This window comes from Gadus macrocephalus, chromosome 16, assembly GCF_031168955.1.
Source record: "Gadus macrocephalus chromosome 16, ASM3116895v1".
Taxonomy (NCBI): domain Eukaryota; kingdom Metazoa; phylum Chordata; class Actinopteri; order Gadiformes; family Gadidae; genus Gadus; species Gadus macrocephalus.
This window is the reverse complement of record NC_082397.1, coordinates 22,706,198-22,720,852: the sequence shown is the minus strand read 5'-3', so window position 1 is coordinate 22,720,852 and position 14,655 is coordinate 22,706,198. Positions and strand designations below refer to the sequence as shown.

General features: G+C 42.7%; 1 protein-coding gene across 2 annotated transcripts; it reads left to right on the top strand.

The window, feature by feature from the left end:
• Positions 1–2,274: 2,274 nt before the first annotated feature.
• On the top strand, positions 2,275–12,190 carry sgcg (sarcoglycan, gamma). 2 transcript variants are annotated; one of them, XM_060074816.1, is made up of 8 exons: positions 2,275–2,422; positions 6,172–6,366; positions 7,030–7,134; positions 8,093–8,180; positions 8,857–8,976; positions 9,508–9,580; positions 9,875–9,998; positions 10,861–12,190. In XM_060074816.1, the coding sequence occupies exons 2-8, from the start codon at positions 6,172–6,174 to the stop codon at positions 11,026–11,028; spliced, it is 873 nt and encodes a 290-aa protein (XP_059930799.1). In that variant the 5' UTR covers positions 2,275–2,422; the 3' UTR covers positions 11,029–12,190. The 2 variants fall into 2 exon arrangements, with proteins under 2 accessions (XP_059930799.1, XP_059930800.1); XM_060074817.1 differs by having other exon boundaries at positions 2,283–2,422; positions 6,169–6,366.
• Positions 12,191–14,655: the final 2,465 nt, after the last annotated feature.

Sequence of the window (14,655 nt, the reverse complement as noted above, 5' to 3'; positions counted from 1 at the left end):
CTGGTGTCAATGTCCTCCCTGTCTACATTAATACTACACTGAAGTTGCTCTACCATACAAGGTCACTGTACAATTGTGTTTTTGAGTATTGTATAATTTTGCAATTAAATCAGCATTTCAGACTTCTCAACTGTAGCAAACATACAAGTAGCAACCCCCATTTGGAGGGGAATGTTCGGCTTTCTTAATCAGGATGCAAAAATTAAGGGGATGTGACTGGTAATTAAGCTTGCCGATAAGTAGTTCAAATTGAGTAATTTCAAGGCAACTGAAAGTGGTGCAGAAGTTCGACTTGTGAGAAGGGATCAATAAAAGTGAAGGGGCAATCTGCGACTGGAAAGAAACTCAATCAGGTAGCCTAAATCTGAGGGCGGGCTGCTGTGCCTGAATTCCTCAATTCAGAAGTCCACATCTAATGACTCACTCGCTTCATGCTAGGCTATTAAATGGATAAGAGGGTGAATTATTGATAACCCTGTTAAGTCATCTCAAGCCAGACCAACCTTTGAGGATGAACAGCAGGGCTGCTTGATTTTAAATGGAATAATGTCAGGGCTGTATCCAAATGTTAAGAGTTTAGAGGAATCGAACAACTGCCGAATTACGTATTATGTGATGTATTTTTCTCCAGATGAGTGAGGCTAGGAAAAAAAAAATCAATGCTTTCCTAATGTCACTTGGCCAACAAATTAAATGATCGTCTATGACCTAACCATTGTATGATGGTACTAGTTGTTGCATTACACCTAGTGGCAGTTCAAAGTAATATAAAAAAAATCTTTATAAACGACTAGCCTCTTGTGTCATAGTTTGGAGAAGGTGTCTAAAGAGTGAATAAGTGCTCATAATTTTTTTAATAATGGTACGGTTATATTGACTACATCTTTGTCATTAAGTTAATTAGTCTTGGTCTTTTCTATTAGATCCATGTTCATCTCTAATGACGCGGACAGCCCAATGCCTTCCATTATCTTAGTTCAAAATGCATTGATTAAATTCCACAATGTTTTCCCACGTCATTATACGAGCATCTAGCTCATCAGGCAGACCCCTGTAATTGGATGTTTTGCTGTTGGGAGTGCAGCATGAGCAGTGCCCTTAAAAGCCTCATGGGATATTGCCACTTCTCACACTCCCTTGGGTATGTTGTGCTCTGCTATCAGCTACGATATATAGCTCGTTTACCCAATAGTGACATGAACTTATGTTGTCACCTGGGTAATACAAAAACTATTACTGGGCTATCTCTCCCACACAACTTTCAGTGGCAGGGGATTAATCCTGTGTCTTCCTTTCCAATGCGATGGCTACGGGCCATTCTGAGATATTTATAAGAAATGGTATTGTGTATTTTCTCTCTGGGCTTGCAACCGTGCAAGACAAGGGGGGCCGTCTGATGGATGCTGTCAGGTCTCTTCTGTCACTGCCGAGCGCCACCGCAAGCAGCAGTGGCACAACAAACTTGGGTTTTCTCCACTGACGGATTGGCCAGTATCAGCAAACATTGAGTCCTCCATCCTAATGTATGCCCGCGAGAGCAAAAAACAATTACTGCACACCCCATTGTTTTCCCCTCGGAGGTCACGTGACCGCTCATTGATTCACCTCATGAATGGCTCTTCTTCAGGAGGGGCGAGCCAATCATATCTCCTGGAAACGTGGCTCTATTTATGAGCTTTTAGTTCTTTCCGTGCGAGGAATTGTCTTGCACGATTTAGATTGTAGGGATCCTTAACGACCAACTTTTTTTTTGTGTGCAAAGTGATATTTTTTTTGGTCCATGGAGACATTTAAAACAATTATTCTAAGTACAGGTCGAAGGCTGTATCTTTCGCAAGGTGAATTGCAGAACTTATTAAAAAATATCGGATGATTTAGTAGTATTTGAACTCATCATTAGGCCTACTCATGTTTGAAACATTCAGAATGAGACCGTGTAACAAAACCACAAAAAAGAAGTTGCCGCAACAATTAAAACATAATAGCTTATAAACTCCCGAAACGCTTCATTCTCAGTGGAGTAACAAAAAAATATCCCACGTTCATACCAATGTGCGTGTGAAGCTGCTGCCTGCCAAATGCATTCCTTCCAGTCCCCGAAATACAGTCTACTCGAGCCCTTTCTTGTGCGCGTCTCTCCGGCTTTCCCACCCGCCTTTCCCAAAGCATGCCACACTTTGATGAGATGATGGGATGGACACGTGGAGAGATAGGGAATGGGTGTTCCTAAATCTCCCTAGACCAGCAGGGAGTGGGAGCGCCGTCTGGTGGAGATGGGTTGGGGGACAGGGCTATAGGTATATGGCACGCAGCTGTTGACTGGCTGTCAGACACCCGAGGAGGTTCACCACTGCCGCTGCTTTCCTCAGCCTCGGAGAGAGAGAGAGAGAGAGAGAGAGGACTGCCGTACTACAGCCCAGAGGTAAGCCAGACTCTTTCTCTGTTAACTGCCTGCTTTCCCATTTGCTAATAGTAGTTTATTTCTCCGTATTATAAGCTGTCAAAGGTCAAGTGGCATTATCATCTTTTTCCAGTCTGTCTAAAGAGTGTTATGAATGGTCTGTAGGACTTGGTGTCCTTTTAAATGATGGTTTTGCCTTTGGAGTGGGGAAAAAAAAGGTTTTATTACTGTCAGGCATTTTTACCCTACATGGTGATACTCCTTCAGAGGAGCCACGTTTTCCTGACTGTGTCTCTGGGTATGAATGTGTGTGTGAAGTGTTAGCTGAGCAAGTTTTAATGATGCAAAAATGTATGAGTTAAAACAGTTTGTGCGTGTTTGTGACAGTGCTCAGGCGCCTTTTTAAATTTAGTTCACAATGCTGTGTGCTATTTTTAGACGTTGTAGCATTACAGCAGAGACAGGCAGACGGCAACTTTCTAGAAAGGGACCGAAACAGATCTCTTTCTGTCTGTGCTCAGCTTTCAATCAACAAATGCAACTTGCGGTGGCTAACTAATTTGGGTTATTTACATGTTCCATCCATCTTTATAGGTGAATGAGATGAAACTTGACACAAAAAAACAAATGAAGGCCATTTCTCAATGAAGTGGTTATTGCTCTATCTCCCTAAACGCCTATTTTCTGGAGTTTGCTCAGGTCACGCTGTAAGTCAGAGAAGCCTGGAATTTCAATTACTAACCCTTGTGGGTTAGTAGGGACTTTTATTCTCTGCAACACAACAGTTCTCAGAGTAGAGGTCAAACACACAGACACACAGCATCTCAATAGGTTAATAGAGAAAAAGCTAAACTAGAAGGTGCCATTGGGTTCATAATGTAGAGAGTGGAAATGTTATCACTGGCTTCAACACGAAAGAAGCTAAACCACACTGACTTGTTTGGTCCTTTTTAATAACATTGCTGCAAAGCACTGTTCTTCAATTACCTTTTCGATGAACAAATAGAGTGAGGACGGTTGTCCTTAGTGCAGACGTATAACGTATTCCAATAATGTGTCCGTCTGTAATGGCCTTTAGCCCTGAAGGAATAACATGAGACCACTGCTCCGTGAGACACAGCCAAGGTCAGACCTTATGTTGATCACAACGCCCCTTTAATTGAGGTTAGGGTTAGGACCATTACTTCCATACAGGAAGTAATGGTCCAGTGGCGAGGTCGCTTTTAACAGTGTTTATTTGGGTTGCTATGGAAGGCTTCAGTTGGTGGAGGGGCTCCAGTCTGAAACTCGAGCCTGGAGCAGCAGCTTCAACAACCTCTTTAGCCTCAGGATCCTCCCCCCCCCTCCCCTCCCCTATGCTCCTAGTTGGAAGCCCTGTAATGCCCTAGTTTCTATTTATTAGAATGAGTTTGAACAAATTCATTAACACCATAATGACCGAAACCCAGAGCTGCAATACTTTTTGTGGTAGTTTACCCAGATTCCATATCACAGAGTGTTTGCAACAAACTGTGTCTAATTCTCAATGCTTGCCTTTGTGCCACGGGTCACTTTCACATTTTTGTGATATATTTCCAATACTTATTTCCCCCAATGAAAATAAAAAGTACCCAATGGCGAAACAAGGATAGACTCTGCATCTGATCCCCTTAGGAGGAACAAGGCCGATATTTAAAAGAAGAACACTGTACTCTTATAGTTTCACAGCACGTTTTCAGGAATTGTTGCTGACATTTCATTCCTGGGCCTTTCTGACATATCCTCACTCATCTCCCAAAATTAATGAATATAAATGAGGCCAGATAGAGAGGAAGTAAATAGCATTGCATTTAATAACCTGGTCCTTATCAGCGCTCCCTCGCTCTCCCACCCTCTCTTCAAGTGGGCTTAGCCTTTTCCAGCAACGTGTACATATTTCAGGTTGTACAATGGACAGCCATAAATCATAACTTGTGGTCTTGGTGCGCATGATCCTGCATTTTTGGGGGGATGGGTTTTTACTCCCCAACAGTTTCTAACAGGCCACTGCATTTATGATCACTGTGGATTGTGGATCTATTAATAAATATAATATCGAGCCATATATTCTCTGTATCAACTCATAAGAAGATTCTCCAGCTTGAATGACCAAATCCGATTTTCCAGTATTAGTTCCTTTTTTAGATCCACCCAATCAGAAGGACTCTCCAGAGACACGTGGCGAGGCATGAGCTGCTGCTTGTCAGACACCGGCGTAACATGGAGGTCATCCAAAGCTCACCTGGGGTTTGGAGGCGCTTGGCAGAACATCTGTTAGCGTCTACCAAGATGCATTGTTTGGCTTTGAACAGTGGCCCCTTAAAGGTGATGGAAACCAGGGTTTACTGTGGTGATAGGAGACAGCATTTGTCCTCTATGTTAATCCAACGCCCCCGTTGGATGTATGATTCACTCCATGGAGACAGTGCAAGTGCACATTTGTTTAGATGTCTTTAGAATTACATTGGGTAAGCCGGTACGAGAACAGTGGTGCCTTCAGGGAACCCAGGAAGTTTGGAGAAATGGCTGTTGTTTGTTTGTGTGAGAAGGTGTGCGTGTGTGTGTCTCTCTCTTTTCTCCTGATTCCCAAAAGGAGGGGAAAGTTATATTGATCGCTTCATCTGTGTTTCAGTCCACAGAGCAGTTTAGATTTTTAGGCTTCAGAGTGGAAATAACTCCACAGGGACTCTGTTTTGGGATGTTATGACCTGTTTCTACTATTTTAGATTTCATTAATAGAAACCAATATCTTTCTCCAGGCCGGTTTCAGTCAGACCAGCTTGTGTTATAAGGCTGATTGAGCAACAGAATGCCTCCCTAAGTGCCTTACCCTAACCTCTCTAATGAGCCTCATCCAGTCTGAATCTGCTTCTTAGCTGTTTCTCATGCAGGGTACGTGTGCTTTGGGTTAGTTCATAGCCCCTTTACTAACTGGATGCATAAACTGACTGATAAATAATACATAATTAATACGTAATGAATTATTCACTCGAGTCGTAACTCACATTATGCTTCCCGTGATAGCATGCTGTAGCCAGCCACTACAGCGTCTATATCCTACACCAAGTAGCATTACTCTTTTAGACATGTTTACTCCACTCCTGGAAGTCCTGTCAAGTTTTCCATCGCTGACTGCCAGATATGCCAGGACGAGAACTGTAAGTGCTGGCTGGCACTGCCCAAACACAGGAGTTTCCCCAAAGCGGAGAGATTTAGCATTAAGTCATTTAGAATATACTTTTATCCTAAGCAAGTTACTCTGATCTTCTTACCCTTTATATGAATGCATTTATTGAGCAATTAACGGTTGGGTGTCTAATTCAAGGAAGGTACAGGTAGGCTAGGCAATTTTATTTATATACCACTTTTCATACACAAGGCAGACTCAAAGTGCTTCACATAAATACCTCATCATACAATTGAATGCAATAATAAAATAAAATAGATTAATTAAAGAAAATAAAGGCAAAGTAAAAAATGCATTGGTAGGTAGATTGCAGAAAAATGTCCTGCCCCTAATGCTCTTAAAATCAGCAAATAGTTAAAAAAACAGTTTTATAATACTATGTCGTTATAATGGATGTACATGAGAACTTATTCCCTGTCTTCAACATTGTTTCTCAGTGATGTGCATGAAATTGCACAAACCGAGTAAGAGAGTGCTGAGTACTTTCTAGTGAGTGATTCTTTCTTCTTTCTTTCCCTCCTCCATGGTCGCCGTGCTGCCCTGCTCCCTCCTCCCCGCCCAGCAGATGGTCCGGGAGCAGTATGTCACCACCACGCAGGACTTCAGCGTGCCCAGCCCAATCCCCGACCACGTCTACAAGATCGGCATCTACGGCTGGCGGAAACGATGCCTCTATCTGTTTGTGCTGCTGCTCATCGCCATACTATTGGTCAACTTTGCCCTCACCATCTGGATCCTCCGAGTGATGTGGTTCGACACGGTGTGTGTGTGTGTGTGTGTGTGCGTGTGCGTGTGCGTGAGGGGTGCGTGTGTGTGTATGTGTGAGATGCTCAACCAGGCCCCGTTTTACATTGGGTTGTTTGTCTTGCTAATCTTGCAAACAAGGCATCTTATCAGTGGCTTATCTTGTTGTAGTTCTATTTTTGTTGTTTTCCTGTTTTATAAGCCACAGAAGCTTGTGGGTATCCACTGTGGATATTTGGCTGTATTATCAGGATAGTTGATGTGTTTGTGTCCCAGCATGGGGCAATAGTGGTGGTTCTGTCTAAGTACGGCAGATGGCAAACTCCAGATTTATGCAGGCACAAGCAGAGAAAGGACAACATCAACAAACAAAGTCGCTCACACGTACTCAGTGGGACATGGACCGACCGACAGACAACGATTTCCTGGCTGGTTTATTACAAAACGTGCTCTGCTGCACCCCGTAGCGTGTTGTGGAGGCTGGAACACCTGGCAATCTGTTGAATCGGGATAATGGAAACAAAATGGTTGACAGCCTCGCATGCCATGCTTGTAAAATGTGTGGTGGAGGAAAAGGAGCCTTTCAGATGATTTACAGTTGAGGTTAGGTCTCATACAGCCCCAGAGTTCTGAGGTCTTGCTGTGTCTTTACATATGTCTTCTCTGGCTGTTCTTGCAGGAGGGCATGGGACTGCTGGGGGTCCACCCGGACGGAGTCAGGCTAGAGGAAGGAGAGTCAGAGTTCCTTTTGCCGCTCTATGCCAATGAGATCCACTCCAGAAATGTAAGACAATCTCCCAGCTCCTTCATGCACTGACCCCTAGAGAGGGAATTCACCTATTCTGCAGTTTTAATCCCCTCTTGTATTTCCCTCTCTCCCTTTTCATCTACTTTGCTCTGGCTTTATCCATCCCTGCCCGCCTCCCCTTGTGAGCAGTAAGGGCTGTCGGTTCAGTCTTTTAAGTGACCTTCCCGAAGCCCGACGAATATTATTTAATTTCACTGACCACAGTGATTAAAGTGGTGCTCGTATCCGTGGGGACAAACTAGCTTCCTGTTAAGATCTGATTCACATTAAACACTCACAGACGCACGCACACGTCACAGGCACACACACACACACACACACACACACACACACACACACACACACACACGCACACCATTTCAGCCAAGCTGCAATCAGAAAACTGAACTTTCAGCCTCCAGCCTTGGGGATGTTTAGAGGAATTGGCTTACAGCGGAGTTCCTCTCATGGTGGTAGTAGAGAGCAGGGCAGATTTACCTCATGCATGTCTGTGGTGGCAACAGCTTCATAGCATGCTTGCTAGGAGCAGATGGAAACACTTTTCTGGAGTTCTTTAAATGTTATGTGGGATTCAGGCTCATAGCTGCGATATTTAGCCCAATTTAATTCTGTAGAGCTGTATACCTTATTTATGGAGTGGCTCGTATACTCATAGTACGCTTTATTTTATTTTCAATGGTAGCGAGGTTGTGTTATTTTTGGATGATCACAGTTTATTCAGTAAACTATATAATCACATAAGAAGGCATACTACTCTAAGTCTCAGAAGCAGTTTTTTTAAACCAGTGCCTGGTTAAACATGTATAACTCCAAATTTGAACATAAAACATTACTTATAAGAGACAATGGTCGCCACATTTTCAAAATGTTAATTGAGATCGTTCTTCATGTCTTTGTCCTGGTTCCCCAATGGCCTCTATGACCTGCTCTATAGGTCTCCTCTCTTCAAGTGACCTCTGATGAAAATGTTGTGCTCAACGCACGTGAACCCAACGGTGATGTGACGGGGAGAATATCTGTGGGTAAGAGGCACGCACGCACGCACGCACGCACGCACGCACGCACGCACGCACGCACGCACGCACGCACGCACGCACGCACGCACACGCACACGCACACGCACACACCATTCTTCTTCGGACCTGTCTCGAGGCAGTCATCATCTGAAATTAACAGTGTCAAAATTAATGCATCTTCCATTAGAAATCCCTTAGTTTCCCATTTTAAATAGATTTGAGCCAAATTCCTTCAATGGGTTTTTAGCAGCCACAAGACATTTCCAAGCTATTGATTTTTATTTGGTCTCTGAAAGACAATTGGTTTGGTGGAACAAGAGGAAAAGACCAACATACACATATTATCGGACCATCATGCAACCATGATGCTGTTTTCTATTTGTTCTGTAAATATTAAGTACAACACTATAAAATGTATTTAGGTCGTACAGTTTATCTTCTGCAACGTTCTGTAACAGTTAGTGGGGGGATGGATCTTTTCATCACTCCTGCATCTGGTTTAGTAATATAAAGGCGAAATTATCAAAATAATGATGGATATATTGATGTAATAAACCCTAATAAATTAGTAATCAAATCCACACCCTGTTGGCTTGCATGATGTCAGGGTTTTTTTTTTTTAAATGACTTAACTTCTGATTTAACTGTTTCTCCTTGTTTTGCTCCTATTATTGTGTTGTAGGCCAGACGCAAGTGCAAGGACAAGCTCAGAATATGGTCATTCATTCTCCCGATGGCCAGATGCTGTTTATGGCAGATGGCAAAGAGGCTGTGGTGGGCACAGGGAAGCTTCATGTGCTAGGTACACTGACAGCCACACATCCTTTTCTCCTCCAGTGACCGTTGAACACGGGAAGCTAATACAATGAACAATAGTGAACATGTTTGATAGGACCAACATTGTAAATGGTTTGTGTCGATGGTGGGTGATCAGCTTCACAGTGTGAAGTTCAACTGATGAGTGTTGTGTTTTGGTCATTTTGTTCCTGTTAAAACCAGCAGGGGGGCAATGTAGCCTTATTGGTACAAGTAGTTGTGGTTGCAATTCTTTCTCTCTATTCTTTAATCGCTCCCTCTACTCCCTCGTAAAAATATAAATGAACTTCATGAACGCTGGACCGAGCTGGGCTGAATGATAGTTCAACCTCATGATCTATAATACGTCTTCATGTACGCCGTTTGGGATGTGATGTAAGCTACGCAGATGAGTTTGTCGTACTAAAGCCTACTTAACGATTTGCCCAGCTGTCTGAACTTTACTTGCAATGAATGTTTTATCCAAAGTTGTTTCCAGTACTAATTGTAGAGTGTGTTTGTGTGTGTCTCCTATCAGGCGCTGAGGGAGCTTTGTTTCAGCACTCGGTAGAGGCGCCTCTGCTCAAATCAGAAGCGCAGAAAGACTTGAGGTGAGACTAACGGTGCATCGATCATTTGAATGGATGTTAATGACATCATCCTTTCTTAAAGAAGTCTCGGTTAGTCATATCAGAATTATAAAAAATGAGGATGATTTGTTTGGTTTGAATACTTGCCATGGTTCTGCTAATAATCAACAATAATATAACATCTACTTGTAGTAGCATCCATTCATCCACTCAAACAAACATGATCTACGCTTCCGGTTCTGTGGAAACAAACCTCCTTATGAGGCAGTACGGTACCGAGGTAGAAGGGCTTGCTTTAGCGTGGTGTTGTTTAAGGTTGGAGTCTCCCACCCGCTCCCTCACCATGGACGCGCCCAGCGGAGTGCTGCTCAAAGCCATGTCCGGAAACATCGAGGCCTCCACCAACATGGACTTCATTCTGCAGTCCAGTAAAGGCCTGGTGAGACAACCCATGTTTATTCTGCGTTGTCACGGTTACATCATGACAGCTCCTTCTACCGCTGAAGACCGGCAGAGAGCTGAGATGTTTTTGGCCGTTAAGTCCGTTAACCCCATTCCCCCCATTAATCAAAGCAATGTCAATAGACCTGCAAAAGGCCTGCTGTTTTATTCAACAGGTTATCAAGCAAAAACTTTATCGCTGACTTGCTTCGCAGTATTTCCATTTGGAGTTGGCAAAAGGCATGCATCCCATTAGCCTGTGACTTTTAGCTACAAAGGCGAGTCATTGTCTCAGAGCAAAATCACTACTGTTACATTTGTACCCCAATCGGCCTACATTCACCTTTCCGCCTTTTTAAAATATTTTCCAGGTGGAGCAGGAACATCATTACAAAGCATTATTTTTGAGTCAGATAAGCCCAACTGAATTGTTCTGTGTCAGAGATGATAAGGCAGTAAAATGACCGTCTGTCAATGGGATGCGCTATAATGTATCTCGGACCACATTAAATATTAATTTGAATCCAAGTATAAAAATGTCGCCTAGACTCTGGAGAATGAGACAATACCCTTTCTCATCTTCTCTACCTCTGTCATAGTGCAAGTTGCCAAACAGCTTTTTCATACATGGCCAGTGATTGCATGTATGCACACACAATGGGACAGTACTGTCAGGGTGATTATGTGTTCAACTGTGAAGTATTGAACTGCACTGTGTACTGCATGGGCACACCAATGTCACTACGATGCATTTCTGTACTTTCCATCCTCTCTCTGTGATACCCTCCCCCCAGAAACAAAGCCAACAACCTTCCCCTAACTGCGCTCCCGTTTAAACGTCCTCGCTCTCCGTCCCACAGCTGGTGCTGGACGCCGAGACGGTGCGCATGCCCAGCCTGCCACTGAGCGGAGACGCGGTGTTCGGGGACGCCCAGGGTCTCTATGAGGTGTGCGTGTGTCCCAGCGGCAAACTGGTCCTGTCCGAGGCCAGGGTCACCTCCACCTGCAGTGAGAGGCAGGACTGCTAGACCGGGTCCTGACAAGCAGAGCCATTAGCGTGTCATCCAAGGCTTCTGGGGACGCGGTGGGGACTAAGCGAGCACGAGTGTTTATATATATCACCGCGTTTACCCTCAGAACAATAAATCATCCCAGGCTTCAGAGATACGAGATATTCTGGTGCAAATGTCTCTGAGGCTTAGCCAAAGTCTTTGCGAAGGGCGACAGGTGTTTTGATAGCTTTTCAGTATTTCCGACTTTATTCTCACTGTACCAAAAGCAAATGGCTTACTCCTGCAGTGGAGGTGTTTCAAAGATGTAGTTGTGTTTTTTCTACAGTGTAACGGCTGGGCAACAAGGAGCTGCTGAACAGCTTATATCCTATGCAATATGTTTTTTAGTGCAATACATTAGAAGTTGCACGTGTTAAGGGCTTGGATTGATTATTTTCAAAGTAAAGGCCGAGTTTAAGCGGATGGGAATGTAGGGTAGTTAAAGTGTATTGATTTATCTTCTAGCGCCTGTTATGCTGTGTTTGTGATGGGCAAGGTTTTTATTTATCCTGGGAAAAAGCATGCTAGGAAATATGCCATATTAGTTTTTTCATATTACTGATTTACACTTTTGTGTAAAACACCATCTTTTAAATCTCAAGTTAAAATGTATTTTTAATTACAAGAAACGATTGTTATATGAAATAAACATTGTCGGGTCTCCCCTTGTTAGATTGTGTAATTTGCCTCTTTTGGTTTGCTGAGTTTTGTGTATGTTTTGCCTCGCTTTATTCGTTATATTTTATAATGCAACATGTTTGTTTTCTTCAAGAAAGATCATGTTAAAATATCTTGTTTGCATACCATTGTGTTTACAAAGGCTATAACAGGAAGTAGGCCTACAGAGTGTATGTATATTGTTGTACGTCAGCATTGAACATAACATAAACAGAACATGGTCTTATATTTGCCTTTGTTTGGTTTATCATAAATACAGGACTTTATTTATACATTTGTTGTGACACTGGGATTTTTTAGCTTGTTGCAACTGTGGGCCTACTTGATACTTTTATGTCTATAGAGTTAACGTAGGCCTAAAGTATTAGGTCTGTTTTGAGGGTCAATTATTTCGATTATTTGAATGTTGATGTATTTATTCAAGTTTGTGTGTGAATAAATAAAAGTATTACTCTTCTAAGATGGGTCGTTTCAATTTTTTTTTAATAGTTTGACAAATTTAATCGATTGAATTGGATTAACTACAATTGAAAATAGAAATAGATATATAGAAAACCAATCCCTCAAGAGGAGTATTTTGATCCCAGGAGCTTTATACGTAGCCCGCCATCTGCAGTTTTGAAAAACCGCCATCTGCAGTTTTGTTCAATGTGTTGGGATTAGTCCTCAAATGTTTCTATCACTGTACTTGTGTCAAGCGTAGGACCTGAGCTATCATGAATTTGAAAGCATGATTGTTCGATGTTATTTTATCCTACCAGGGTATTAATGAAGTCATTGTGTTGATTAGGGTTGAAGAAGTATAGAAGCTTTGTATCAGCAGCTGTTCTCTGTGGCTCTACAGTGCCACCTTCCTGTGAGACAAATAATTTATTTTTGGGGGGACTACTGAAAAAAAAAGATAACATTTAAGTAATAGTATACGCCTGGGTGTTTTGCACACATCATCTTTGCAAAATTTCCCAACGATATCTAAGTGAAGTGAAAAATGTGATTAAAAAAAACTGAGAAGGAATTATTAGGGTGCACACACACTAGGCCATCTGGCCGTGGCCGTTGGCCGTTTTCACACCTAACCGTGCTCAAATGGCCCCATTGTTCTCTGGCCTGCTCTCACACTCGGCCATCTGGCCGTGGCCGTTGGCCGTCGCAACTGTGGCCTGGCCAGTGGCCAGAGTAACCCCTGACTGCAGCTCGCAGATCGAGGAGGGGCTTAAATTTTCCCTAAATGTGGGCTGGCTTACACTTTAAGCAGAAAGCGGTAGAACGTATTTCCGTCTGAGTCCATGATACTGCGCGCTTTTCAGCCTAGAGGTAAGTTGCCGCTCTCTGTTCGTGTACATTATAAACTAATGTATTGATAGACCAACAAGTTGATCATTAAAATATTAATGCAAGTAACATGCATAGGCCTCATGTTTATGTCATGAGGTCGTTTGAATAATAGCATTTAGGCAGTGTTTTTCAGCTTTTTTTTAACCCTTTCGTGCATGGCGTCAACATATGAAGACAATTAAATAAACTCCAATATTTTGGGCTTATCATAGTAATATTCTCTAAACCACATTAGTAAAATATGTTTCGTGATGTTTCTGATTTCAATTTAGCTTTTCCCCTGCAGATTTGCCTGTATATTTTATCTACATCCTATCACAGCTCGCACACGCACACTGCACCACGACATTGCACCACATTGCACCACATAACTCAGACATTACAAAAGCAACAGTTCTTTTAAGAACTCCTGTCCGTCTGTCTGTCTGTCTGTCTGTCTGTCTGTCTGTCTGTCTGTCTGTCTGTCTGTCTGTCTGTCTGTCTGTCTGTCTGGCTGTCTGTCTTTCTGTCTGTCTGTCTGTCTGTCTGTCTGTCTGTCTGTCTGTCTAGGTTTATAAAAACAGTAACTAATGCGCTATATTTGTGTGTGTTTCTACCCTCGAGTATGTCTGAGAGAAATAAAGAAGGTAATCAATGAATCATTCACTTGAATTAGAGTATGATAAGGCATAATAACGGGATTTGAATATCAACATTTAATGCATGGCCTTACTCTTTGCATAGTGCATTACATTTTGATATTGGAATTCAGCGTTGACAATGATCAAAATAAATGTGATGAAATACATTCATTTATTCATTCTTTGTGTCCGTTTGTTACCCACGGCTACTTTGATTGACCTTGTGTTGCCTTCGTACATGTGCGTGCGTGCGTGTGTGTGTATGTGCGTGACAGGTGTCCCACTGCGGTACCCCCCGATACATGGAGCCCCACATCCTGGGCTTGAGCCCTCTCATGCTCTCCATGGTCAAGCTCAGGCTGATTTACTTCCTCTTCCTGAGGCCATCCCTGATGACGTCAATGTGGTAAAAAAGATCACAATTTCAGTGTCAATTTCAGATGGTAAAAGTTATGTTTTAGCAGGGTTTTAAGGGATGCTGTGCCTTTTAATGTTTATTCCTTCCCCCTCTGATATATAGAGACACATAAGTATACTTTTAGATGGTGATACACCAAACATTAATAATATCACAAACAGTGAACTGTTCCACCGTCCCTTCTGTAAATACGTGGGTGGAAAATATAAAGTTGACAACAGTGTAAAAGGCCATTCCTCAGTGAAAACCCTAACCCTATTACACAAATGAATTAATTTGTATTTTCTCACAAGTATGAATCTTACTTCCTTTATTCCTCTCTTACAGAGTTCACAATAATCAAGTGTGGATTAAGTTGTCGGGCGGCAACACATTTTCATTGTTGCTATTTTGCAGCAACACTTAGAAATCTATTGCAATTGGTAAGGCACCTACAAATACACCAGGAGGAGGTGCAAGCTGCAGCCCCTGCATAGCACTTTGTGGCCCCCGCTCAGCTCCCTGTGGCCCCCACTCAGCTCCCTGTGGCCCCCGCTAAGCTCCCTCAGCTCC